This window comes from Sebastes umbrosus, chromosome 9 (assembly GCF_015220745.1).
Source record: "Sebastes umbrosus isolate fSebUmb1 chromosome 9, fSebUmb1.pri, whole genome shotgun sequence".
In the NCBI taxonomy this organism is placed as follows: Eukaryota; Metazoa; Chordata; class Actinopteri; order Perciformes; family Sebastidae; genus Sebastes; species Sebastes umbrosus.
The window spans coordinates 23,618,047-23,644,232 of record NC_051277.1 but is presented as its reverse complement, the minus strand read 5'-3'; the positions used below and the strand labels follow the sequence as shown (position 1 = coordinate 23,644,232).

General features: G+C 40.8%; 1 protein-coding gene across 1 annotated transcript; it reads left to right on the top strand.

The window, feature by feature from the left end:
- Positions 1-183: 183 nt before the first annotated feature.
- adam19b (ADAM metallopeptidase domain 19b) lies at positions 184-24,334 on the top strand. Its single transcript, XM_037780740.1, has 23 exons — positions 184-460; positions 1,493-1,605; positions 1,704-1,774; positions 10,745-10,823; positions 11,043-11,119; positions 13,178-13,379; positions 13,485-13,550; positions 14,815-14,886; positions 15,007-15,173; positions 15,388-15,472; positions 16,329-16,468; positions 16,613-16,790; positions 16,888-16,977; positions 17,168-17,363; positions 18,934-19,042; positions 19,164-19,380; positions 19,575-19,652; positions 20,287-20,395; positions 20,497-20,626; positions 21,481-21,583; positions 21,684-22,049; positions 22,138-22,235; positions 23,054-24,334. The coding sequence occupies exons 1-23, from the start codon at positions 349-351 to the stop codon at positions 23,058-23,060; spliced, it is 2,865 nt and encodes a 954-aa protein (XP_037636668.1). The 5' UTR covers positions 184-348; the 3' UTR covers positions 23,061-24,334.
- Positions 24,335-26,186: the final 1,852 nt, after the last annotated feature.

The following is a 26,186-nucleotide window of genomic DNA, read 5'->3' as shown; positions in this document are numbered from 1 at the left end:
TTGTTGCTCTTCATCCTATCCTGTGTTTTCTTGCCTCACCTCAGTGGCTGTAGCTCTGTGTGTGTGTGTGTGTGTGTGCGCGCGTGCGTGCGTGCGTGCGTGCGTGTGTGTGTGTGTGTGTGTGAGATACTTATGAAGGGGAGGGGTTGAGAGACTGAGAGAGAGAGATGTGACTCTGCCAGCAGCATCTCACTGAGAGCAGCAGCAGCAGCAGCAGAGCAAAGCAGCTCATCGAGATGCCACACCGGCGGCGTGATTCCTCCATCTGATGTGAAGCAGCCGGGCTCGTTTCTCCCTCACATTGATGTCTCAGTTCAGCAGATTCATTGGGAGCCGCTTGTTGTTAGGATGCGTCCAGGAGCTGCTGTGCAGTCCTCTTTGTATGTCTCTCTGAGTCTCATAGTCCTCCTCCTCCGCTGTGTGGAGGCTGCTGCTGTGTCTGAAGGAGCTGGTTATGATGGTGAGTCTGACTGCTTCCTGGAGCGATGAGGGATTTTCTTTTACATGTCTTGGGGAAAACTGGATGGGTTTGTAATGGAATGTGTTTTCAGTTTAATATGCAACGTGTTTGTTTTGGGCATGCATGATGTCAATATTAGTATGTTTTTTTTGTTGTTGTTAAAAATGCAAAAAATTAGAAATATGTTTAAAAAAAGTATTTTTTTATAAAACGGTCACTATATTCCTGACTGTAGTGCATGAGACAGGTAATCTGAAAAAAGTGCCTTGGTGTCCTCCGGTGTCCTCCTGGTCCTCCGGTCTCCTCCTGTGCTCCTAGAGGCATCTGCAAGATTTCACAGACTGGAGGAAAACAACCAATCAGAGCTGATCTGGAGCCTTGCCGTCTCTGAGCACCTGTCAATCACTTCCAAACTCCGATCAAATGGGCAAACTAGGCAGCGCTGATCAAGCATGAGTCAATGTTGTCTATTTCTCGCATAATATCTTTTCAGAAACATCTTGTAGTGTACTGTTTAGCTGAGAAAAAATTAGAAAGTTTGTGCTGCCATGTTGAGATCAGTTGAGGAAATACCAAGCACCGCCCACCAGCCGGAGCAAACTGTCTCATTTTACAGCTAAACAGTACACTACAAGATGTTTCTGGAAACATTTGAGAAATAGTCATTACAATAACATAATATTGATTCATATTTGATCAGCGCGGCCTAGTTTGATAGTCGGAGTTTGCGAGTGATTGACAGCTGCCTCGGTTGAATGAACAGCCAATAGTAACGCTCTCTCTCTGAAATGACCTGTGATTGGCCAAAGTCTTCCTTCACGGGCTACATTTTTTAAAGCCTGAAAACAGAGCCATGAGGAGGTGCAGAAGTCTAGTTTTCTCTCAGAACACTTGAATTACAATATGCTGAAAGGTTATTATGGAATTTTTTGCCCAATGATGACAAAAATATTCTGCCTACTGCAGGTTTAAGTGCATAAACTGCAAACCACCTATAACATGGTAATGTGTCAAGTTTCTATTTTTCATCAGGAGAAAATAAGCAGGGTTCACTGAGGAGCATCCTTGATCACGTACAGAGTTATGAGATTACTTATCCCACATGGCTGCATCCTCACAGACAGAGGAGGTCTGCCAACGAAGAGGTGAGTCTTTAATAATAATTTAAAAAATGATAATCATCCTGGCATATATAAATCAGCTTTTCTTTAACCACTTGTTGTAATCTCTGTTTTCCCTCCAGCATCCTGCAGAGGCTCAGGTCCTGATCTCAGTTGAGGGCCGGGAGCTCCAACTACACCTGGAGAAAAATGAGTGAGTGATTTAAAAAGTGCACTACCCCTCCTTTATGTTTCACACAAAGGATTTAAGTAGGGCTGGGCAATACATCGATATTATATCGATATCGTGGTATGACACTTGATATCGTCTTAGATTTTGGATATCGTAATATGGCATAAGTGTTGTCTTTTCCTGATTTTAAAGTAAAGTGATGTGATTTGTCTTTACCCACTTAGTCATTATATCCACATTACTGATGATTATTTATCAAAAATCTCATTGTGTAAATATTTTGTAAAAGCACCAATTGTCAACCCTACAATATCGTTGTAATATCGATATTGAGGTATTTGGTCAAAAATATCGTGATATTTGTTTTCTCCATATCGCCCAGCACTAGAGTTAAGTAGTAATTAGGGCTGTCAAAGTTAACGTGATAATAACGCGTTAATGCTAATTTGTTTTAACGCTACTGTTACAACCCGGCTCAAAGGTTGCAACAAAAATGGGAGACCAGACGAGTTTAAAAATAGTAACAGGCATTTATTTAACAAACTAACAATCAATAACTAAATAAACGTGGAAAGTCAGTAATCAGTAATGTAGGCATGTGTGAAAATGTCTGCTGCAAACAAAACCAAAACAGGTGTGCCAGCCAAGGAAGAAGAGAGCCACATCTGTTGAAAGGTAGAGAGCTTTTATCCCAACCACACCAAGCCCAGGTGTGGCTCATCAGCCTGACGACCCTCTCTCCTGCAAAACAAAGGAGAACCAGCAAAAAGACACAGGACACCTAGTGGAGTGGAGGGGTCGTCACACTACTAATTTCTTTAATGCAAAAATCCCAAGTTGCATAAACTTGGGATTTTTAATTCACCTCTTAAAAATCTGATGGGTCTTTCGGAGGTTATAGTGGGCTAGAAGCTAGAGTGAAGATACTGGCATCACATGAAACTAGAAAAAAAGAATCCATTGGTACCAACCATGTCATACTAGATTGTCGCAAAGGAGGCTAAATAACGCTCCGAACTTACGCTAAATTTTGACGAGGAAAAACTGTCATGGCCATTTTCAAAGGGGTCCCTTGACCTCTGACCTCAAGATATGTGAAAGTAAATGGGTTCTATGGTACCCACGAGTCTCCCCTTTACAGACATGCCCACTTTATGATAATCATATGCAGTTTGTGGCAAGTCATAATCAAGTCAGCACACTGACACACTGACAGCTGTTGTTGCCTGTTGGGCTTGAGTTTGCCATGTTATGATTTGACCATATTTCTTATGCTAAATGCAGTACCTGTGAGGGTTTCTGGACAATATTTGTCATTTTTTTTGTGTTGTTAATTGATTTCCAATAACAAATATATAAATATGTTTGCATAAAGCAGTATATTTGCCCACCCCCATGTTGATAAGATGATTACTTACTTGACAAATCTCTATATTTTGAACAGATAAAAAATGTGGGATTAATTTGCGATTAAATATTTTAATTGATTGACAACCCTAGTAGTAATGTCTCTGGTAACTTTTGGTGCATTTTAGTGCTCTGAGGAATAAGTATCAAAATAAGACAAAAAAGCCCATAAAACAAATACAAATAGTCGCCTGTATCAAACCGTTCCCATGTGACTCTGATTGAGTCAAGTGAGAATATCCAACACTGTGTGTGTATTCTTAGACCCGTTTATTCGACCAGATGTTAGCTGTCACATAGACACATTTATAAGGTCACGGAGGGGGATGAGGGGAGGAAAGGAGGCTGATGGTTTTGGACGACAGAGGGTTGACACCCGATCTGTGTTGCCTTGGGCAAACAGGAAGCAAGACTGTGCGTCTGCACCTCACATCCTGCAATCTGATGGAGCGGTTCCTGCTCAGTAACAATGGGATGGTGATAGGAAGTATCTCGCTGGTTTAATGGACAGCGCGGTCGCTGGGTGGCCTGGAGCTGTGGTGACCACAGAGCTGTGGTGTTGGATTTGAGCCAACGCCACAAGTGTAAAGGGAAGCTTTTATGAGCATTTTCTTCAAGTCCATTTTTACCATCAAATGTGTGCTCTCTCTGTCTGTCAGTCACTCATTCACTCACAGACACACACATTAACAGAGCATGACTCCACTGTGTCTGACTGAGCGTCCCCTGAGGGATTTAACCCCCCTCTGCGCTCCCTCCCCAGCAGGTGGTCACACTGTCAGATTTCCTCCTGGGCAAGGAATTTTAATCAATCACACACACTGTTTGTCTGCGTATGTGAGAGGCACAGAGAGACGAGGAAAGAAAGCAAGTTGGTTTGAGATAGCTTTGATAAAATGTTTTTGGGTTCCTCAGCACGAGATAGAGATGGTGTGAACTGATATGTAGAATTGTAGGTTGTTCTAATAGAGCGGAAATATATATTTTGAACCCATATTTGTGCAACTTCTCAACCGTTTCCTGGAACAGGAAAGCTGGTAACATTTCTTCACCGGTTCCGCCCGCTTCTACTACAGTTATAGTAGAAATAGTGAGGTGATGTTATTTGTCATGTGCACAACCATTACAGCGATTGTGAGCGTTGGCAACAAGGCTCATACAAATATGTATAAAAAGAAAATCACGCAAGTAAAACATAAGAGTAAGACATAAACATAAAATAGTGCAAACATTAAAGTATGGGAATAAAATACATGTAGAATAAAATATAGTACTGTGGGAGACTGATGTAAAATGGGAAAGGTATTTATATGATTTGAAAAAAAAATGAATTATAGAAATTAAATTGTAATCATTTTAATGATAAAGCATGCAAAACAGGAGTTGAGAATTTTTTTTTAAAGGAAAGTTAAAACAGACATAGCTTCATATTAGAGAAACACATCCCATTTTCTTTGCATTGATCCTTTAATGTGCTGTCTGAGCGCTTTATTGATGAGGGAAAAAATCATGTAAACACTCTTTTCTGTTTCATTCACTTAAGCTTTAGCCTCTATTACTTGTACGCCTGTATGCCACAATTCACTTAGGGACTGTACGAAAGTTATTAGGAGGGGAAGAGGGGGTCTTTTTTCTAAAGGGAGGGTAGTCTGAGTTTATTTGGTAGAGCAGCTCTTTCAACATTTTCTCACTAGATTTATTTTTCATGTCAGCCGTCCCCTTGAGCTGCACAAAGCTGTCGCCTGTGATAGTTCATTCAGTCACTGACAGTAGGAAGAACTGTTAAGTTTACATTTAGTAGCTTTTGGTTAGGGCTAAATGATTTTGAAAAAAATATCTAATTGCGGTTATTTTAACTGATATTGTGATAGCGATATGATTTGCAATATTAGAGGGAACGAAAATTTTAACATCTTTATTCTCTTGAGATATTAAGATAATATAAACCCCAATAATTTCCACAAGGTCCCACAACATTCAAAGAAAGAGCTTGCTGTAGACCCATTATTTAGTTTGAGGTTTACCGCTTCACCCCGCCACCAGCCAGTGTTTCCCCCCTTTCTCCAAGCCGAAATAGCCAATCCCACACTGGGTTACTGTGTTTTGATTTGTCCTAATGTGGAGAAGAAGACGGCAGTTTGTGTCACTGAAGATCAATGTCTCATTTTGGAGAGAAGCCATAGAAAATGCTGCCAGTGACCATCCCTGTATCCTGGCTACTCCCTCGTGTCCTCATTGACCCTGCAACTGTAACTCCGACAGTCAGCAAATAAGGGAGAACCCAAACTAGCTGTGAGACGGTCTTGATCTCGTCTTTCTGTTTATCCTCCTGTGGCATTTTACATCTCATTTTTCCCCCCGCTCTCTCCCTTTTAATTCCACCTTATCTACTCTTCAACTTAATGTATCACTTAATCAAAACCTAGAGGAAGACGTAGCTGTGAATATTTGTGGGCACTGGTCCTCCCAGTGGCTGGAGTACAGACTCAATCCATTTATGTCCTCCCCTGCAATGCTTGTCAATGTGTGCGTGGGTCTTTTTTTGGTTTGTACGTGCAAACCTGCCTGAGCTTTTATCTTAATGAAAGGCTGTGGTGCGTCCATAGAGGGTTGATTTGGTTAAGAGCCAGGCAGCCGCTGTAGTGCGTGCTGACTCAGAGTGCAGGAAAAGGGAAAGAGAGGGGGAGGAAACAGTGTAAGAAAATGAAGGATGGACCGGAGGAGAAGGGTTGAGGTGAGAAAAGTCATGGAAAGAGGAAAGTAGCGACAGTTGGGGTCAGTTTGGGAGTAATGTGCGTTTGGTTCAGATATGAATCGTGTCGCTTCCTCCTCTGCACGACTTTCTCTGCTCTTCTGTTTAATGCCCTTCCTGCACACTCTTAAGTGCATGAACCTGAATTAAGCACTCCCTTGGGAAAATGTACGCATCATTGTTCCTCGTCCTCACCTCGTATGTCTTCCGCCGTCCACTCTAACAACGAGCACACCATCCTTTCTCATTTCTTTCCTCCCCTCACCTCGTCTGATGTTCCCCAGAGCTCTAGTGCAAATATACATCTCCCACGCGCCCTCCGCGGTCAGGGTTTGGGAGACTGTGTGGCCACACGCAGACAGACGACACACACACAAACACACAGCAGCCCAAAAGAACACAAACAAGACTGAAAGCCCAGTCCTGATGGATGGCAGGTCTAGGGAGCAGAGAACAGGGATGCATTCGCTTGTCCTTGTTTCTATGTTTAGTCTCACGGTGGCTCGGCCCTGTCTGCTTTGATGTCTTAATGTAGGCCTGTGTGTTGGGGAAACACTCACACGCACAGCTTCACACAAGGCCTCCCTGTGCAATAAAAGCCTCTTCATCATCCGTTGCCGAGCGATACTTTGACTTTGCGTCAGCTTTCTCCCCCCCTCCACCACAGGCGTGCGGTGATGTCATTTGATACTATGAGAGAATGCGACCCACTGACCCTAATGCATTACCCCACGTCCCCTCCACTCTCTCCCCCCTCCACTATCTCCCAAGTACATTAGCATTACTCCCCCACCCCTCCACTCTCCCCTCACGAGGCTGAACCGAGCCTTTGTCTCAGACTCGCTGCCAGACAGTCCTGATTTTGCCAGTATTGCGCTCCTCAATCACAGCATCTGTCTGAACACTGGACCACATCCAAACTCTGCGGAGTGCTCCCCGCCGTCGAACAGAGTCTTGATTTGAAAGCCCTCACACAATTTACCAGAATATAATTAAACTCAAGGGTTTGGCATATTCCAAGGGCGTATGTGGTTTAGACAGACTTTCTTGTCGAGAGTTGAATGAGAATTCGATTCCACTTTTACGTCTGTACGGTTGCAGCTTAGCTTAGCATAAAGACTGGAAACAGGCAGACTCTCTAAGTAATATGCCACTTGTTGCTGGACCAGTTAAAACCAATTTCAATGTATTTTGTCATAGATGTGTTGAGTAAATTAGAATTTTCATTTAATTAATTTATTCATAGGGACAATTCAAATCAATCTACATTTCTGTAAATGTGCCAGAGTTAGTCAGCTGGCATCAATTGCCGTCCTTTGGCAAGATGTTTTGAGGTGATGGTTAAAATTTACACAGAAGACAACAAGACGCCATAAAGACAGCGACAGCAACAAATAAGCATTGCGAGCCATGCAGAGCAACAGGAAAACAGCAAAACCTTAGTACAATAATGCAGCGACAATACCCATTATTCGGTACATGTCGCCATACAAGCGACACAAATCAAGCAACACGGATTAAAACCATTTTTGACACATTATTGCAGAGCAGCAATAAGACATATATGGCAATCATAATGTTGATCTTGGTCAAATGTTAAAACGGCAAATGTCACTTTTTTCATGTCAAAACATGAGCTTTACTCCACTTTCACCCATCAACATACTGTATACTCCTATTGTTACGTACATAAAAACAGTTTGCAGAGATGAGCCAATGACTGCATGTGCATTGCAGTTGTCCTCATACTGTTACCACACAGTTCATGATCCATTTACTTGAACTTTATTCTTTGTGTTTTTTTTGTACTACTCGAGACACTGATGAGTCACATTGAAACTAAACTGTTGGATCGCACCTGCAAGTCATTTAGGGTGGTTCCTGTGGTTTCAGTTCTTTACGATTTAAATAAACCAGCGGTTGGTAAAACTACGGTGGCTGTGGCATTATAAAGTCATGTCATATAAGTTATTTTCAGTGCTTAAACAGATGAGGCATTAACTGGATTTAACTTTCAATAGAAGAGACAGGAGCCATGTCTGAATGTGACAAATATATTGCTAGGTTTTGACTTTTAATCAGCATTTTTAGTGATTTGGAAAAAAATTAAAACACTAAAACCTAAGCTGGTATTTATCCTTCAGTAGTGGCAATGGCTTTGTTAATGGCATGTTGTGTCCATAAGTCACATAGCCTCAGGTTATATAGTCATCGTCTGCGAGTGTACACACAGCTGTTGACTGGCATGGGAGAATGGAGGAGAGAAAGAGTCATTATGTGTCTGTCTCCTCTTGGAAGAAGTGATCCTTCCTGTGTATTAAGGACTGTATAAAAGCAGCAGAGTGAAGCTCAGTCAATCATCGGCCACTCTGCCATTACTTCTGCCTGTGAGAGCGACAGAGAGGGTTACACAGATGAGAGGAGAGCATCATGGGAATATTTGGGGAGTTAGAGAAGCAGGAAAACTAGAGGAAGGCCAGATATAAATACGGTTAGAAGGTCAAATCACAATACAGTGGGGTTTACCCCGTTTAGGGTGACATCAGCCGGATACATTACCATTAAGTGATCATTTTTAAATCTTCTTTTAGACTGCTTGTATGTGTGTGTGCATACAGAGTCCCTCTCTCAACCCCCCAAACTCCAGGGTGGTAATCTGTTAAAGGATGAAGCAGACGTTTTCTGCTTTGTGGCTGATTGCATCAACAGGCTGTCATTGTTTCAAGAGGCTTGTCTCCTTCAGGGCATCTGACGGGGGAGAAAAGAAAAATCCCCATCTTCCCTTCATTTGTCTTCGTCATCCTTTAAAGGAATAGTTTGACATTTTGGGAAATGCGCTTCTACTCACTTCCTTACCAAGATTTAGATGAGAAGATTGATACCCCTCTCATGTCTGTGTGCTAAATATGAAGCTACAGTCTGCAACTTATTAGCTTAGCTTAGCATAAAGACTTGAAACCGGGGGAAAGAGTTAGCCTGGCTCCCTCCAACAATAACAAAATCCATACTATCACCTCTAAAGCGCATTAATTAACACATTACATGTTAATTCTTTAAAGAGGACCTATTATGCTTATTTTCAGGTGCATACTTGTATTTTGGGTTTCTACTAGAACATGTTTACATGCTTTAATGTGCTGCAGCACCTCTTTTCACCCTCTGTCTAAAACGCTTTGTCTGAGCTCCTGTCCTCTCCTTCCGAAAAGCCCAGTCTGCTTTGATTGGTCAGCTGGCCCACTCTGTTGTGATTGGTCAACCGGACCAAATTCTTAGGACTCAGCTCTAACTAGCTTTGTTTGAGGACGCGCCAAACTAGCTGCTATGCAAAGTGTGTTACTTGGCGACATCACCAAGTTACAAAAGAAAAGGCGGGACTTCAAGTTCAGTGTTTCTGTGGGGGAGAGTAACTCCCTTTGGCATGGACTTTTGGCTTTGTAACTTTGCAGACCTTTTACATGCACAAAAGACTATGTAACACACTGAAGGAAAGGGAAAAAGCACAAAAGCATAGGTCCCCTTTAATACGTACAAAAAGCTACAGAGTCACTGCAACCAGAGACAGGCTAGCTGTTTCACCCTGTTTCTTATGCTAAGCTAAGCTAAGCTAAACTAAGCTAGCCAGCTCCCGGCTGTAGCCTTATTTTTAATGGACAGATATTAGAGCGGTATTGATTTTCTTATCTAACTCTGCAGCAAAAAAAACAAATTAGTGCATTTCCCAAAATGTTGAACTATTAATTTAACTTTACTTCACTGATTTGCACAAATTTTTGTCCGTCAAAGATGAAAAAGGAATTATTAATACATAGCTACTGTATTACCCTGAGGTAAAGCCACAAGCTGGCTAAGATGGAAAACAGATGAAGATGCATGATAAATAATATAATCTCAGTGAGACATCTTATAGGTCTGTCTCATGTTTATTTGAGACTTAAGTGAAGTCCAGTCTTTCAACCAGCACCATGTAGGTTTGTCTACATCTTGATTTCCCTGCAGTTACATCCTGTTTGATGGATCTGAGTTTGACTTATGGGGGGAGATTTAGAGAGACGGAGCAAAAGAAAACCAGCTGTGAGGCAGGCAGAGTTTATGAATGAAAACAGGAAGAATGGATTGGGACAGAGCTGGAAGAAGAAAGACAGGAAAACAAGCATCTGTACCAGATCTAAATATTGTACCGGTAGGCTGACAGAAGTTTGACAGAAATGGCCCGAGTCTGAAGACACTCATTCAATCACAAACACAGATGGAGAGTTAGAGGAATGTAACGTTTTACCACAATAAAATGAATGTGTCTCTCCGTATGTGTATGTTTCGCTGATTTATCAGCCTGTCCTGTGCAGCCTGTAATGTATACTAATGGAGAAATTCCAGTAATTGAGAAAAAGAATAGGGGGACATTAGTAAATAATAGCCCTGTCAAACAAATGCAGTCTGGACATACCAACAAACTTAAACTCTCAGCATATAAGTTACCATGTCTTTCTTCAACTAAAGAAAGAAAAAAGTGTCATTTGGGAAAGGTACATATGGATTTTATTACAACACTTTTCCACATTATTCTTTGTATCTCTTATCTCTGCGAGGATCTTTGTCTGAATCTTTAAAGCGGTCTGGTTTTGTAGAGTGTCTCTGTCAGAGTGAATGTTTTATGAGCTGTGGGCTGCTGGAGAGAATCTGTCTCCTTCTATCTCCTCTGTCTCCTTCAGCTTTTACTCTGCACATTTTTCACCACTGTCCCACCATGATGATGCTGTTTCAGGAGATCGAACGTCCGACGCTACATATACTCTTTTGCAAATTGTGTCTGAGTTTGTGCTGTCTTTCACCAGGCAGCTATTGGCCCCTGGATATCAGGAAATATGGTACACTCCCGATGGAGCCCGCAAGTCCTCCTCTCCTGCCAGCACTGTAAGTCTATATGAGACAGTTTGATGCTCTTAAACTGCAGTGGGGGCGCTATAAATGATCATATAAGAGAAATAGATATCAATGCAGGTGATCAAATCCTTTGGCAGAAGGATAACAGGCAGTATGGACATAAAATACTACTACTTTTATGCTTACCTAACAAGGTCCTCTGGTTGAATGACGGCCTGTGTTGAGCTTTAATTGTTGTCTGTCTTCCAGGGACACTGTTTCTACCACGGGGAGATTCTGGGCGTGGAAGGCTCAAGTGTTGCTGTTAGCACATGCTCAGGACTGAGGTAAGTAAAGCTCCGCCACGGGCTGTGTTCATAAAGTTTTCAAATATTTAGAGTTGGTCCCAATAGTGAAAGACTTTTCTTAGAGTTCTAAGAAGTCTCCCATAAGACTAAATCCCTCTAAAAGTAAAAAGCTCTTCATGAAGACAGCTCCTAACAGTTAAGAGGACTTTCTGTAGCTTCAGTTTTTTCAGCAAGGGAGTAAAAAGCTGCAAGAAAGGGAGCCAAGAGAAAAGTTTTCCCAGTGCTAAAACGCAGGGAGTTAGTGCTGCAGAATAAATCATGGAGGGATGGTGTTTGTGATTGATCTTATTAAAGATATGTTGGCACCGCTCACTCAATGAATTAAAGCTATTAAATGCTTATTTAACAGCCTCAGTTTATTTGTTTTACAGCTGACATGACATGACTTTAGGCCAACAAAACAAAATTAATGGATACATAGTAGTTTTCTAACTGTTTTTCTAAATCATTGATAGAATACCTGTTTATATAACTTACAGTGAAGTTACTGTTGTTCAACATTTCCTATTTTGGTCAACTCGCCAGAATAGACCAAAATATTGTCCAAATGTTTGCGCCATTTTCATAGCTCTGAACATCACTATCTTTCACGTTCATACATGTAAAAAGCTGATTAGAAACTCTATTACATTTATACCTGACCAAGACGTCGCCTTTTCAGAAGAAATCTATCTGATAATCCCCTTCCCAGTTTACAGAAACTCGAGTTCTCCTAAACACAACATTTAAGAAATTACAATGTAAAAAACCTGCAGAAACCCGAATGTAATCCAGTTATATAAGTGCAAATGCATTGGTTGCCATTAGGGCTGTCAAAGTTAATGCAATAATAATACTTTAACGCAAATGTGTTTTAACATCACTAATTTCTTTAATGCAACTAGCAATTTTTAGGTTGTAGCTGGCTCAGTTTTAAAACAAGTGAAGATACTGGCATCATATGAAACTAAAAAACCTAAAGAATCCATTGATACCAACCATGTCATACTAGCTTGTCATGAAGAAGGTTATATAAAGCTCCAAACTTGTGCTAAATTTTGGCGTGGAAAAACTGGCATGGCCATTTTCAAAGCGGTGCCTTGACCTCTGACCTCAAGATATGTGAATGAAAATGGGTTCTATGGGTACCCACGAGTCTCCCCTTTACAGACATTCCCACTTTATGATAATCACATGCAGTTCAGGGCAAGTCATAGTCAAGTCAGCACACTGACACACTGACAGCTGTTGTTGTCTGTTGGGCTTGAGTTTGCCATGTTATGATTCGAGCATGTTTTCTAATGCTAAATGCAGTACCTGTGAGGGTTTCTGGACTAGGAAACAGGAAACAGTCTCTTGTGCAGTCCAGTAGGTTAGTAGGCCATTGGCTCCAGAGTTGGTTCATTGAGGACAGCTCACTATGGTGATCCTGTGTTTTCTCCTGGTGTGGATCCAAGACAGCTGACCCTTCCTGTGAGAAACGCCGACAAAAGAAAAGGAGGTGTAACTCTCTGGCAGAAATCGTAGCCACATGTGTGTTTTTGTGGGTTCAGCGCTCTGCATCTGGAGGATGAGTGAATGAATACGTCTTACTAGATTTTAGATTCTCTGGAGGAATGCAAACGCGGCATAGAAGGACATTTACATGTGGGCGTCTGACCTCTCCAGATGTTTTCTACAGCTGCTTGACCCGCTGCTGAGTGCATGCTTGTGTGTTTGTGTATAGACGTCTGTGTACCGCTCTGTCTGCTCCAGCTGATCTTCATTTGTAAACGGCAGTAAATCTCTTGAGACTCTTGGCTCTGCTCCACCCATCCGCAAAAACCACCACAGCCAAATAACAAAAATCCAAATCTGACATGCATGTATATATTACCCACGCTTCAGTTTGACAATGCAGTTAAGGATTACATTTAATCTGAGGTTTTAAGATTTATTTACAATATTTGCAATAGATTTCCACAGTGTGCAAACAGACAGACAGAAACATCATTGATCCACAACGATTTCCTTGAGCCATGATTGGATGGAACCATTAGCAGTGTTTTGTTTCCCCAGGGGACTGATTTCTCTGAACACGAGCGTCAGCTACCTGATAGAGCCTCTTCCTGTTTCCACGGGCGCACAGCAGCACGCTGTGTTCAGAGCAGAGAGCCTCCATCTACCCAGAGGGAGCTGCCCGCATCACCATGGCAACAAGGAGCACGAGGAGGGGCTTGACGACTTCATCCATGGAATGATGTCACCGCAGAGCGTGAGGGTGAGCTTGGACAGTGATGCCTGAAATCCTTTGCGACTTTTACACAAAGCAGGACAATGTTGTCTCCACATATTCTGAATCAAACTGTTCTGTCTCCATTTTCAGGAGAAAAGAGACCTGAGCCAGAATATGAAGTACGTAGAGCTGCTGCTAGTGGCAGACAAAGCTCAGGTGAGGACACACTTTTTAACCAGACAGGGACATTTTTTTTTTATGACACCATTAAGTTGCAGTGCAGGATGTGGCTTTGTGTGTGAAATCAGCTATATAGGCAGAATGAGATCATGATACTTACACACAGCATCATTTTTAATAGTCTGTTATGAACTAGTCCAAAGACATGCAGGTCAGGTTAACTGCAGACTTTAAATTACCCGTAGGTGTGAATGTGAGCATGAATGGTTGTCTGTCTCTATGTGTGGCGTCCTGTCCAGAGTGTACCTTGCCTCTCGCCCAATGTCAGGTGGGATCGGCTCCAGCCCCCCCAGCGACCCTTAAATCAGCAGTAGGTTGAAATGGAGCAAATATGATTTAATAAAGTTATTTTTATAAAACGGTCACCATATCCTGGCAGTATTGCATGAGACAGGTAATCTGAAAAAAATCCTGTGTCCTCCGGTGTCCTCCAGTGTCCTCCGGTGTCCTCCGGTGCTCCTAATGACATCTGCAGGATTTCACAGACCAGAGGAAAACAACCAGTCGGAGCCGAGCTGGAGCCTTCCCGTCTCTGAGCAGCGCTGATCAAATATGAATCAATATTCTGTTACTGTAATGCCTATTTCTCATAAAAAATTTTTTTCAGAAACATCTTGTAGTGTACTGTTTACCTGTAAAATAAGAAAGTTTGTGACCTGGCAGCCATGTTGAGATCAGTTGAGGAAATACCAAGCACCGCCCACCAGCTGGAGAAAACTTTCTAATTTTACAGCTAAACAGTACACTACAAGATCATTATGAAAACATTTGAGGCGAGAAATAGGTATTACAGTAACAGAATCTTGATTCATATTTGATCAGCGCTGTCTGGTTTTACCTTTTGATCAGAGTTCGCGAGTGATTGACAGCTGCCTCCGTTGAATGAACAGCCAATAGGAACGCTCTCTCTGAAATGACCTATGATTGACCAAAGTTTCCCGTCACTGGCTAGATTTTTTAAAGCCTGCCCAATGATGCCAAAATCATTCATGGATGGATGGATGTTATGAGCTGTTTATATGCAGTATTAATAGTATATTTCTGCCTTCCACAGAATTGTAATGAACTTAAATATAGAAAACAACGTCAGTAAATTGCCCCCATCGCTTTATTTAGAGCGAGTTATGGTAAATATAAAGCTCTCATGCATATCCTGTTTCTGATCTGAAGTCCCCTTTTGAGGTTTGGGATGTGTGGGTATGTCTATGTCTGTATTTAATGTGGTTTATGTCGTTTGCAGTATGAGAAGCATGGGAGTAGTCTCGAGAAGACCAAGCAGAAATTACTGGAAGCCGCCAACTTGGTCGACAAGGTAACGTCTGATGTGAAACACGAAAACCACAAACAGACTCATCAGATTCATCACACCTATATTTAGTAGTGACATGAAGTCAAATTCAGCATTTGTGACTCTTCCTGTCTACACCCACAGTACTACAAGTCTTTGAACATCCGCGTGGCGTTAATCGGCTTGGAGGTGTGGACCAACCAGGACATGATCGGCGTTTCGGACAACCCTCACAGCACTCTGGCAGCGTTCCTGTCCTGGAGAAGCAAACAGCTCCACACGCTCCCCAACGACAACGCTCAGCTCATCACGTCAGTGTTTCTCTCTCCCACTAATTTGTCATTCTTCACCCTTTCCAACTCTAGTCCCCCCACCACCCTATCTCCTCTAAACCTCCCGTCCCGTGGGGGTAGATTTCTCAATTGATTTTATCTTCATTGCATGAGACGATAACCATCACCAGTTGTATCCCAGTGGGCTGTTGTCCAGCTGGAGCTAATCACCAGTGGCGTTTTGTGTCTCCAGGGGGAGGGGGTTCCAGGGCTCCACCATCGGGCTGGCACCTCTCAAAGCCATGTGCTCCGACTACCAGTCTGGTGGAGTGAACACGGTGAGAGACAAGAGTCTAAATAATCCTCTGTGTTCTCTTGAGTAGAGAACCAGATGGGATGGCTGTAGCTCAGGTGGTACAACGGGTCAGCAAATATTAATTTAGGTTAATATAGTCAGTGGAACGCCAGCATGATGACAGTGTCTCCAAAATGCAGTGAGAAATGTATAACATAATATTAGGGCTGTCAATCGAATATTTAATCAAGATTAATCGCATGATTTTCCATAGTTAATAATGATTAATCACAAATTAATCATACATTTTTTATCCGTTCAAAATGTACCTTAAAGGGAGATTTGTCAAGTATTTAATACTCTTATCAACACGGAAGTGGGCAAATATACTTGCTTTATGCAAATGTATATAATATAATATATATATATATTTATTATTGGAAATGACAAATATTGTCCAGAAACCCTCACAGGTACTGCATTTAGCATAAAAAATATGCTCAAATCATAACATGGCAAACTCAAGCCCAACAGGCAACAACAGCTGTCAGTGTGCTGACTTGACTATGACTTGCCCCAAACTGCATGTGATTATCATAAAGTGTGCATGTCTGTAAAGGGGAGACTCGTGGGTACCGATATAACCCATTTTCATTCACATATCTTGAGGTCAGAGGTCAAAGGACCCCTTTGAAAATGGCTATGACAGCGTTATTTAACCTCCTTCCTGACAAGCTAGTAAGACAACAATCACAAGTTGCGTTAATTAGGTTAGGTTTAAACGAATTTGCGCTAACGCGTTATTATTGTGTTAACTTTGACAACCCTACATAATATATTTTAAAATTGACTTTTTCTACAGATCTTTAAGTAATCTTTGACTAATCTTTTGAATATAGGACCACTCAGAGTCAGCTGTGGGTGTAGCTGCCACCATGGCACATGAGATGGGCCACAACTTCGGCATGAGCCACGACAGCACAGGCTGCTGCCAGGCGAAGGCCGAAGACGGAGGCTGCATCATGGCTGCCGCTACTGGGTACGATACGCAAATGACCTACGACCAAAACAAATTACAGTTATTAAACTAATAAGGAAGAAAGAAGACATTTGATTTCATGATGAATTGTGTGAACCAAGTCTTACATACTGTGTTTGTGCTTCTTCCTCCATCACAAACCAGGCATCCATTTCCACGCGTGTTCAACAGTTGCAACCTGAGGGAGCTGAAGAGCTACTTGAGCTCTGGAGGAGGGAAGTGTCTCTTCAACTTACCGAACACCAGATCCATGTATGGAGGGCAGCGCTGCGGCAACGGCTACCTGGAGGACGGAGAAGAGTGTGACTGTGGAGAAGAAGAGGTGTGTTATCATCGTTGTGTCTCTTGAATGTTGCAGTATATATATTTTCCTTGTCTGTTTTTTCCAGGACTCATGACTCTAAACCTTTTTTTTTTAGGAGTGTACCAGTCCCTGCTGTAATGCCAACAACTGCACTCTGAAAGCTGGAGCTGAGTGTGCCCATGGCGTCTGCTGCCAGAACTGCAAGGTACTAACATCTGAAGATCATCTAAACAAAGAGAAACTGAAAAATCCTCCCATGAGTGATGTGTCCCCGGGGCTAATGCTCACTGCACACTCACTCATGAACACTGTAGCAATTGAATTATAGCCCTACAATTAATTCTTTCTTCACATCTCTTATCATCTCTTCCTGCTCTTCATCTCTCTCTGTCCAGTTGAAGAGCCCAGGTGTTCTGTGTCGTGCCCCCTCCGGGTCTTGTGACCTGCCGGAGTACTGCGATGGGAAGGCGGAGTCTTGTCCTGCTAATTACTATTTAATGGACGGCACATCATGTGCAAACGGGCAGGCCTACTGTTACACCGGCATGTGTCCGACCCTGGAGCAGCAATGCAACTCTCTCTGGGGACGAGGTGGGTAAACTGATTGCTTATAATCTATAAATCTTTTTCTCCAAATGAGGGTATATATATATATATTTTGATTACATGTAGTGTATACAGTACAGTAGGCAACCTCCGGGTCTGAAAAGTGAAGCCAATGCTGAAGTGCCTTAAACTTGCATTCTTTCTAATAGCCAGCAGGGGGCGACTCCTCTGGTTGCAAAAAGAAGTCTGATTGTATAGACGTCTATGAGAAAATGAAACTACTTCTCACTTGATTCATTACCTCAGTAAACATTGTGAACATGAGTTTATGGTCTCCGTCGCTAGTTTCAAGTCTTCTTCAATACAGCACGATAGAAAAGATATCCGCAGACTGACCACAGACCGAAAGTTTAGAATAAAGTGGAATACTGCATAGATCTAAGTGTGCGGATTTCTTTTCTGTCATCTTTTGGACTCATTGATTCTTCCAGCACCTTAGCAAAGATTACGACAGGTGGAGCGGTTGTCATCCTGCATCACCAATGTTAACAAACAAAGAAATGATAATTAATAATGCTTACTAATTATTAGTCATGCTATCATTTATATTATTTAACAGTTTATTGTTTCACATATTATGACATTTTATATACTATATATATATATATATATATATACCGTATATATGTATAGGTATTTGTTAATGTTTAAGATATTATTTGTAAACCTTAAAAAAAAAATTGTAAAACATCTAGAAACATTATTTGGATGGCTATTATAAAGTTGCAATTGACGATTATAATACCTTATTAAAAGGTTAATAAATACTTTGTAAAACGTCTATAAACATTATTTAGATAGATAGTTTGTCAATGGTTAATAATTGGTTTCTGGTCCATCTATCTATGTAGTGTTTATAGATGTTTTAAAAATGATTTCTTAAAGGTTTACAAATCATTTGGTAATCACTAACAAATACTTAATATAGTATATAAAATGTTATAATGTGTGCAACAATAAACTGATAATAGATACTGAACTAATAATCAGAATGTAATTGTTATTGTCTCTTATCAACAATGATACAATATAGAATTTGTAAACTAATAATTTCATATTATACAAACTAATGATAAAATAACATACATTTATAACATTACTAATCATTAGTAAACATTATTAATTATCATTTGATTGTTAACAGTTAAAATAACTATTAACTAAGTTTAATTAACTATCAAATTGCCATCTATAAATGATGGTTATTATAAAACCCAGAATTTTAACCGTCAAACAATCTCACATTATATCTTTAAAGCAGTTAAACATCCAGTGCATGTTGGAGCAGATATACTGGGTAGAGTTAGAGATGAGTCCTCAGTGGGTCGCAGGATTAAGGATTGTTATTGGACAGTGTCCATATTCACGTTGAGACAGAGCCTCCCTGGAGAGCCTTTGTAGTACCACAGGAGCCACACAGAACAGTAAGGGATGCCATCTGGTCTCCATCAGGTGGTCACATAACACACTACGCATGCATTTTCTGCATGTGTGTGTGTTATTCTGTGTGTATGTGCCGCCGTATTCATGTGCATTTCCTCTCCTTCCACCACAGATGGCCGTCCGGCCCCTGACCTGTGCTTTAAGAAGGTGAACGAAGCCGGGGACATGTACGGGAACTGCGGCAAAGATCTGTTTGGGAAGTACAGGAGCTGCAAGGAAAGGTGGAGTTCAAAACATGTTGGTTCATTTATTCCCTCAGCTCAAGGAGGGCATCTACATAATTTCCTGTGAATGATCAGTCTCAACAAACAAAATGAAATCCTTTTTTATTATCTCTGCCAGGGATGCTCAATGTGGGAAAATCCAGTGTTTGACCTCAGCCTCCAAGCCCATTGAGAACAACGCTGTTCGCATAGAAACCACCGTCAGTGTGGGCAACACGAAGATCCACTGTATGGGAACGCATGTGTACAAGCCTGGGCTGGGGGACGAGGATGGGCAGGGCGACACTCTAGACCCGGGACTGGTCATGACGGGCACCAAGTGTGGCGATGACTCGGTGAGATTTACCAAATGGAATTTATTGTTGCGGCTTTTTGAGATGTGGGTATGTCTTTAACCTGTCAGAAAGACACATTTAATTGTTGTCTTTTACTAACTTTGTGGCTCCAATCTTCTACCACTTATAGGAACTACTTGATTCTCTAACTCTTTCTCTGTCTCTCTTCCTCACACCCCTTCTTCTTTTCACAGATTTGCTTTAATGGAGAATGCCGCAATGCATCTTTCCTCAGAGCTGATGAGTGCAACGCCAAGTGCCATGGACACGGGGTGAGTTTCTATGTGTGTACGGTGTGTGTGAGGAAGGATGCTGGGAAGGTGGATTTCCTAAGTGTGTTGGGGAAGATTTGGCTGCCAGCCCGCTATTATGAAAAGCTGGCAAACTTGGCAGTTGTGCAAGATGCATTTAGATCTTTTTACTTAATTAAAAGTAGTAATATAGCAAAGTAGAAATAATCCAGTGCATGTCATGCATTCTAAATACTGTATGTCTTAAAGGTAGGGTTGGGAGTGCTGTTCAAATACATTTTTGTTATATTTGTTGAGATTCTCATTACATCCTGACAGCAATCAATAAATCAAAATACTCTGATAAAAAAAAAAATGAAGGGACGGTCAGTGTTGCCAACTTGGCGACTAAATGTGGTGGTGTAAAAAGTACATTATTTTTCTCTCAAATGCAATGAAGTTGAAGTAGCAGGAAATGGAAAATATTCAAATTATACCGGATGAGTAAATGCACTTAGTTATAGGCCACCACTGAACCTTGGACTCTTTTCCACTTAAAATGATTTTGAAGTACTTCTGTAGTTCTAAAGTGTCATTTACTCCTATACCTGCATGTCAATGTAATGAACAGAAACATTTTTTTCTAATGTTAATGTGCAATATGTTTTTTCTCCAGCTGTGCAACAACAATCATAACTGCCACTGTGACGCGGGCTGGGCTCCTCCTCAGTGTAACCAGAGGGGGTCCGGTGGGAGTGTGGACAGTGGACCTGTCATCAGCCACAGTGAGACTCTTCAATTTTTTCTCAAACCATGCAACTTTTTTTTTTTAATTTATTGACAGTTTAGACAGTTTCTGACTCTTGTTTATTTTATATTATAACAGGCAACCTCCTCCCAGTCCTGCTGGTCCTCCCCCTGGTTCTCTTTGTGGTTCTGGCTGCTGTTGGACTGTGGTGCTGCTACAGACATAAACTCCACCCACTGAAAACCTCCGCTCCATCTCCAGTGCCAAAGTATGTCATTCAGGAGTGTAGAATATTAATACTCTACATCATTGGTTCCCAACCTGGGGGTCCCGACCCCTATTAGGAGTTGCCAAAGCTTCAGGGGGGGTCGCAAAGCATTCTTGATTGTAAAGGGGGTAAGACAACTTTTGAACAAAATATACAGTTAGCCTATACCTCGGCATTTCATTCATTTCTTTGAAGAAAACAAAAATAAATTATTTTTAGATTTTGGATTATTATTTAAGATATAAACAAGATAAGGGCCCGGTTAAGACTTGAACACAAGCTGTATTCACAGAACCCTCCCTCTCTGCTAAACAGCCTCGTCCTGGATTAGAAAAGGACGCAGTTAAAACAAACAAAAAAAAGCTTAAAAAAGAGTTTTCAAAGTTTTCTTAAAAAAAGAGCTAATGGAAAAAATGGCCTAAAAAACACAGACTTCATCAAAAAGAAGCCTATTAAAGATGTATGATTGTTAAAAATGGGAAAAAAAAAACACAATACAGAGAATTGTATCAACAATTCAGAAAAATAAAGGGAATAATCTGCTCAAAATTCATTAAAATCGTTTGTTTTACACAAACTTCCTGCAGTTATTGCGTTCACTATTTGGGTTTATTGTACCGTTTATCAGTTGTTCTGTACTGTTATTGTTATGCATTGAGTATAATATGAAATATCCATAAAATATGTCACTAAGTCAGGGGTCGTCAATTTACTCAATGATAGAAAAGGGGTCCCTTAAGGAAAAAGGTTGGGAACCACTGCTCTACATTATAGTGAACAGCAGTGTACTTTCTATGTTGTGTGGCTGTATAAATGATGGGTCTGTTCCTCTGCATTTGTATTTTCACCCTCAGTTGTTCTGTCCTGGTGGAGGGCAAGCCTCTATGTGCTGACAGTCATGTGAGCGGTCATGCCAACCCGACATTCTTTCTAAAAAAACAGGACTCAGACCATCTGGTAAAGAAGCCCATTATGACCTAGACAATAATGCCTTTCTCTGTTGTTTGTGAATATTAGAAGAAAAATTTAACTTTGCTATGGTTGCATTCTTCCACAGGGGAAACCCTCTCCTTCTCCGAGCCCGTCTGGCTCAACTCGGTCCAGACATGCTATTGTGCGTCCGGCAGTTAAGCCTCCTCCCGTACCTGCGTACGCTGCAGAGCAGAGAGGGTCAACTCCTAAGCCCCAGATCCAGCCTCCTGTAGACAAACAACATTCTCCTCAGGGGTACACTCCACCTCCTGCTAAGTCTGCACAGCTCACCGAGCAGAGACGAAACCAGGCTCCTCCACCACCCTCAGGACCTCCACCTTTACCTTCCCTGGACGCCAAAACCCACTCGCAGCATTCAGCGGTACCAAAACCCCGTCCAGACCCCCCAAACAGACCTCCACCGCCTTGTCCTGTCAACAAGCCATCAGGGGTGAGTATTTTTTTGTATGTTTTTGAATAAAGGCAGTTTTGCACAAGTGAACTGAAGGTGAAATGTCTGATTTGTCATTTTTATGTAGGAACAGCAACCGTTAAAAGGCCTGCAGGTTACCACTAATGCCCTGCAAAGGGGAAAAGCTGCTTTGGCTCCATCTGCTGGACAGAAAAAGCCAAACAGGTAATTCATCTGGTGGCATTTTCTAATGTAAATCTATTGGGACTGTCAATCGATTAAAATAATTGATAAATGAATAAATGATTGTTCATAGTTCATTGTGATTTATCATTTTTATCTGTTCAAAATGTACTTTAAAGGGAGATTTGTCAAGTGTTTAATACTCTTATCAACATGGGAGTGGGCAAATATGCTTGCTTTATGCAAATGTATGTATATATTTAATATTGGAAAAATCAATTAACAACACAAAACAATGACAAATATTGTCCGTAAACCCTCACAGGTACTGCATTTAGCATAAAAAATATGCTCAAATCATAACATGGCAAACTACAGCCCAACAGGCAACAACAGCTGTCAGTGTGTCAGTGTGCTGACTTGACTATGACTTGCCCCAAACTGCATGTGATTATCATAAAGAGGGCATGTCTGTAAAGGGGAGACTCGTGGGTACCCATAGAACCCATTTTCATTCACATATCTTGAGGTCAGAGATCAAGGGACCCCTTTAAAAATTGCCATGACAGTTTTTCCACGGCAAAATTAAGCGCAAGTTTGGTGCGTTATTTAGTCTCCTTCACGACAAGCTAGTATGACATGGTTGGTATCAATGGATTCTTTAGGTTTTTGGGTTTCATATCAGTATCTTCACTCTACCTTTAAAACTGAGCCCGCTACAGCCTCGAAAAGATCCATTGCGTTAAAGAAATGAGTGGTATTAAAACGAATTTGCATTAACGCGTTATCACATTCACTTTGACAGTCCTAAAATCTATACAAAGCCCTTGTTAACTTCTCTCTTTTTTTGCTTCTTTTAGAAACTAAGAGCTCAGGGAGACGTTGGGGACCACCACTGACATCCAATAATGGACTGCCTCAAACTGTCTTTTTGATTATTAGCAGATATGATGAATACTTGACACTCTGGGTCTGTTGGTTACAGTGTATTTACACTGGAGGGAAAATGGTAGAATCACAGCAAGTCACAGTACATATCACAATGAGTACATTTTATGTCTTGAATCTTTAAGATTTAGGCTTAGTCTGTGTTTTGTAAATTAGCCCTGTGTGTCTGCTTTCACAACAGCGAAGGCTGTGAATTTAAGAACGTTTTGTTTCGTTATTGTTGTCCCAAAGGTTTATGGAAATGTGAAATTGTTCCACGTGTGCAGCAGTGTTGAAACACTGTTCCAGGAGTATTTATTCACAAAGAGAAATGAATGTTTACAATGTAGCCTATGTACTAAACATGGTGTCTCTTAAAGAGCATCAGCTGTAAAGGGATATCTTATATTAAGAAAAGATGCCAATATTGAAGTGCTTACGCTTCTCATGTGTGAATAAGAACGAGATTTTGACTGGACTAAAGGGGACCAGTGAAAGCCCTACATGCATGCTGTAGGTATATGCTTAGGATGAGAGATACATGTCTGATGTGTAGCAGGAATTGTTAGGGTTTTTTAAGTTTTGTTAGTTTTGTTTTAATGATTTTATATTGTTATTGTGTTGCACTTTGAGCAATCTGTTTAAGTGTCAAATACTCCCCGCCTGAAGGTGTTAAAGCCTGCAGAGGGTGAGTATTTGATGAAGATTTTGGGTGAAATAACACTTTAAGGTGACCATTAGAGCCCACACTGACTCGTATTTCTTAGTTCTGTCACTGACAATCAGTGATGACGTCGTCTTTTTCGAGAGCAACATTTCATGAGCCATAGTTTTATTTACACGTATCAGTTAAACACCAAAATTGCACCATAAATTCAAATCATTTTGCATGTTCGTCCAAAGATGTTACTAAAAATGTTCAGTGGGAGTTTCCTCATGACCAAAATGTTATAAAATTACTCCTCTATCTGAAAAGACTATGTTATATTCCTCTGAGAACTTTGTAATTACTGTAAGGTACTGTAAAAATGTGTGGTCCATTTGACTGCTTGAGGGATGACCTGGTTTTATCTGTAATATGGAAATACACTCTGTCAGCTGCCATCTTTTACCTTCTTATCAGACCTATGCAAACCCTGGCACTGTGCAACACTGTGTCTTCAACTGGAATACAAATAAACACATGGGAAAATAAAAAATGATATACAATTTAACTGGTTGTGTTTTGTCAATGCATGCGATCTTGTTCATACCAGGATCATTTTCTAGGTTCAAGAGCGTGCTCAGTAGCTTACTGAATGAGTAGCATCTTTCAATACAGCTGCAAATAGCGATTCATGTACACCACTACAACATCTTCTAAATTCAGAGCAATTTTGATCATACATGGATAAAACATTTCAGAGATACAGTATGTTCTATTTCTGCTGGATATTATACAGCCAAACGACCTGCTGTTGTTCCTCACAGAACTAGAGGACTGTTAAACAAGTGTTTAAAACAGTGCAATTAAAAAAAAATTGTAATATACATTTTTGTATTTGCTTCTTGCTGATAGGCCATGGTTTGACTAACAATATCATTTTTGCAGCCATTATATATATATATAATATTATATTATTAATATATTTTTATAATTATGAATTACATTAAACTAAAATTAAATTCTTGCTATATTTCCTGTCTCTGTCCACTGTCACTGTCAAATACATAATATATTAATATTAATATTAATTATAATATTAAATATTATACAGCAATTATATCAATCAATTATATGTCAAATATTGATATATATATTTATATATATATATTATATATATAAATATATATAATATATATAAAATAAATTATTATTGTGCCATTTTATGCATTTGTTTGACAGTGACAGTGGAGATATAGGGATAATTTAATTTTAGTTTAATGTAATTCATAATTTGGCCACATGGGGGCAGCGCAACAACCTGGACGCACAACATGGACACATCACATTATAAAGGTGATCTGGAGACAGTGTTAGCAAACAGGTGCTTATTTTGCACATGAAGCAGGGAGAAAACAACATTAGCATTCATTCTGGAGTCGTGTGTTTGTCCACTTGAACAATGTAAGTCTTATCATTCCCTCTACTTTTAGTTGTTGCTGTTTTAGTGTCCACCAACTAAGTTACTGAGCGAAATGTCTGGCTCTTTAACTACTAAATTGTGACTTCCTGTTTACCTGGTAACATTTGTTAGTTGCTAACTTGTCAGACAGGTAATATAACTTTACAGTGGGTTTATCAGAGCTTTTCCACTGAAGCATGAACTTTAAAACTATTCCAAAATTATTCAATTGTGGGCCTAAACCAAAACAATGAGCTAAACTATGTATAGTGGTTAGATGTGAACCAGCAGACTGGGGTAAACTCTCGCGAGATTGTTAATGTAGGATAGGTCGTCGGGCAGTGAGTCTCGCGAGAGTTTCTTGCAGATCTCAGATCAGATTTCGCAGTTTGCGGTCTCCCTTCTAGACATGACCATTATACTACAAGTGACACCTTTAGGCTATTTGTTATACCGCTATATTAAAATATACATACATTCACATGACTTCTTTGAGTCCCTTATAGGCGGAAGCTTGTTTTGTTGTTGTTGTGTTTTTACTAGATGAGGCCTTTGATGTCAAAGTGCATTCCTCTACTTTTAAATGATCGATCACAAATCGATAGCGTATGCACAATTTAGGTTTGAATGACACCCCTCTTAGCACTGCTGGAGATGCTGAAAGGTGCCTGCCCTTTAGCTCTCCACATCCTTCACTGAGATGAAAGCTGTCTGATTTATTCTAATCAAAAGACTGCTAAATACCAAGGCCAGACCCCCCGAACCAACCTTCCTCCATCACAAAAACAGCCCCACACACACACACACACACACACACACACACACACACACTTTCTGGTGGGCTCTCTGCAGACTGCAGAGCCAGGTGATCTTCCAAAGGGAGGTGAAGGTAGCTGTGACTCAGGGGGAGACGTGGCATTGGCAGGCAAAGGTTTTAACATGAGGCTTAATTGCAGCCAGC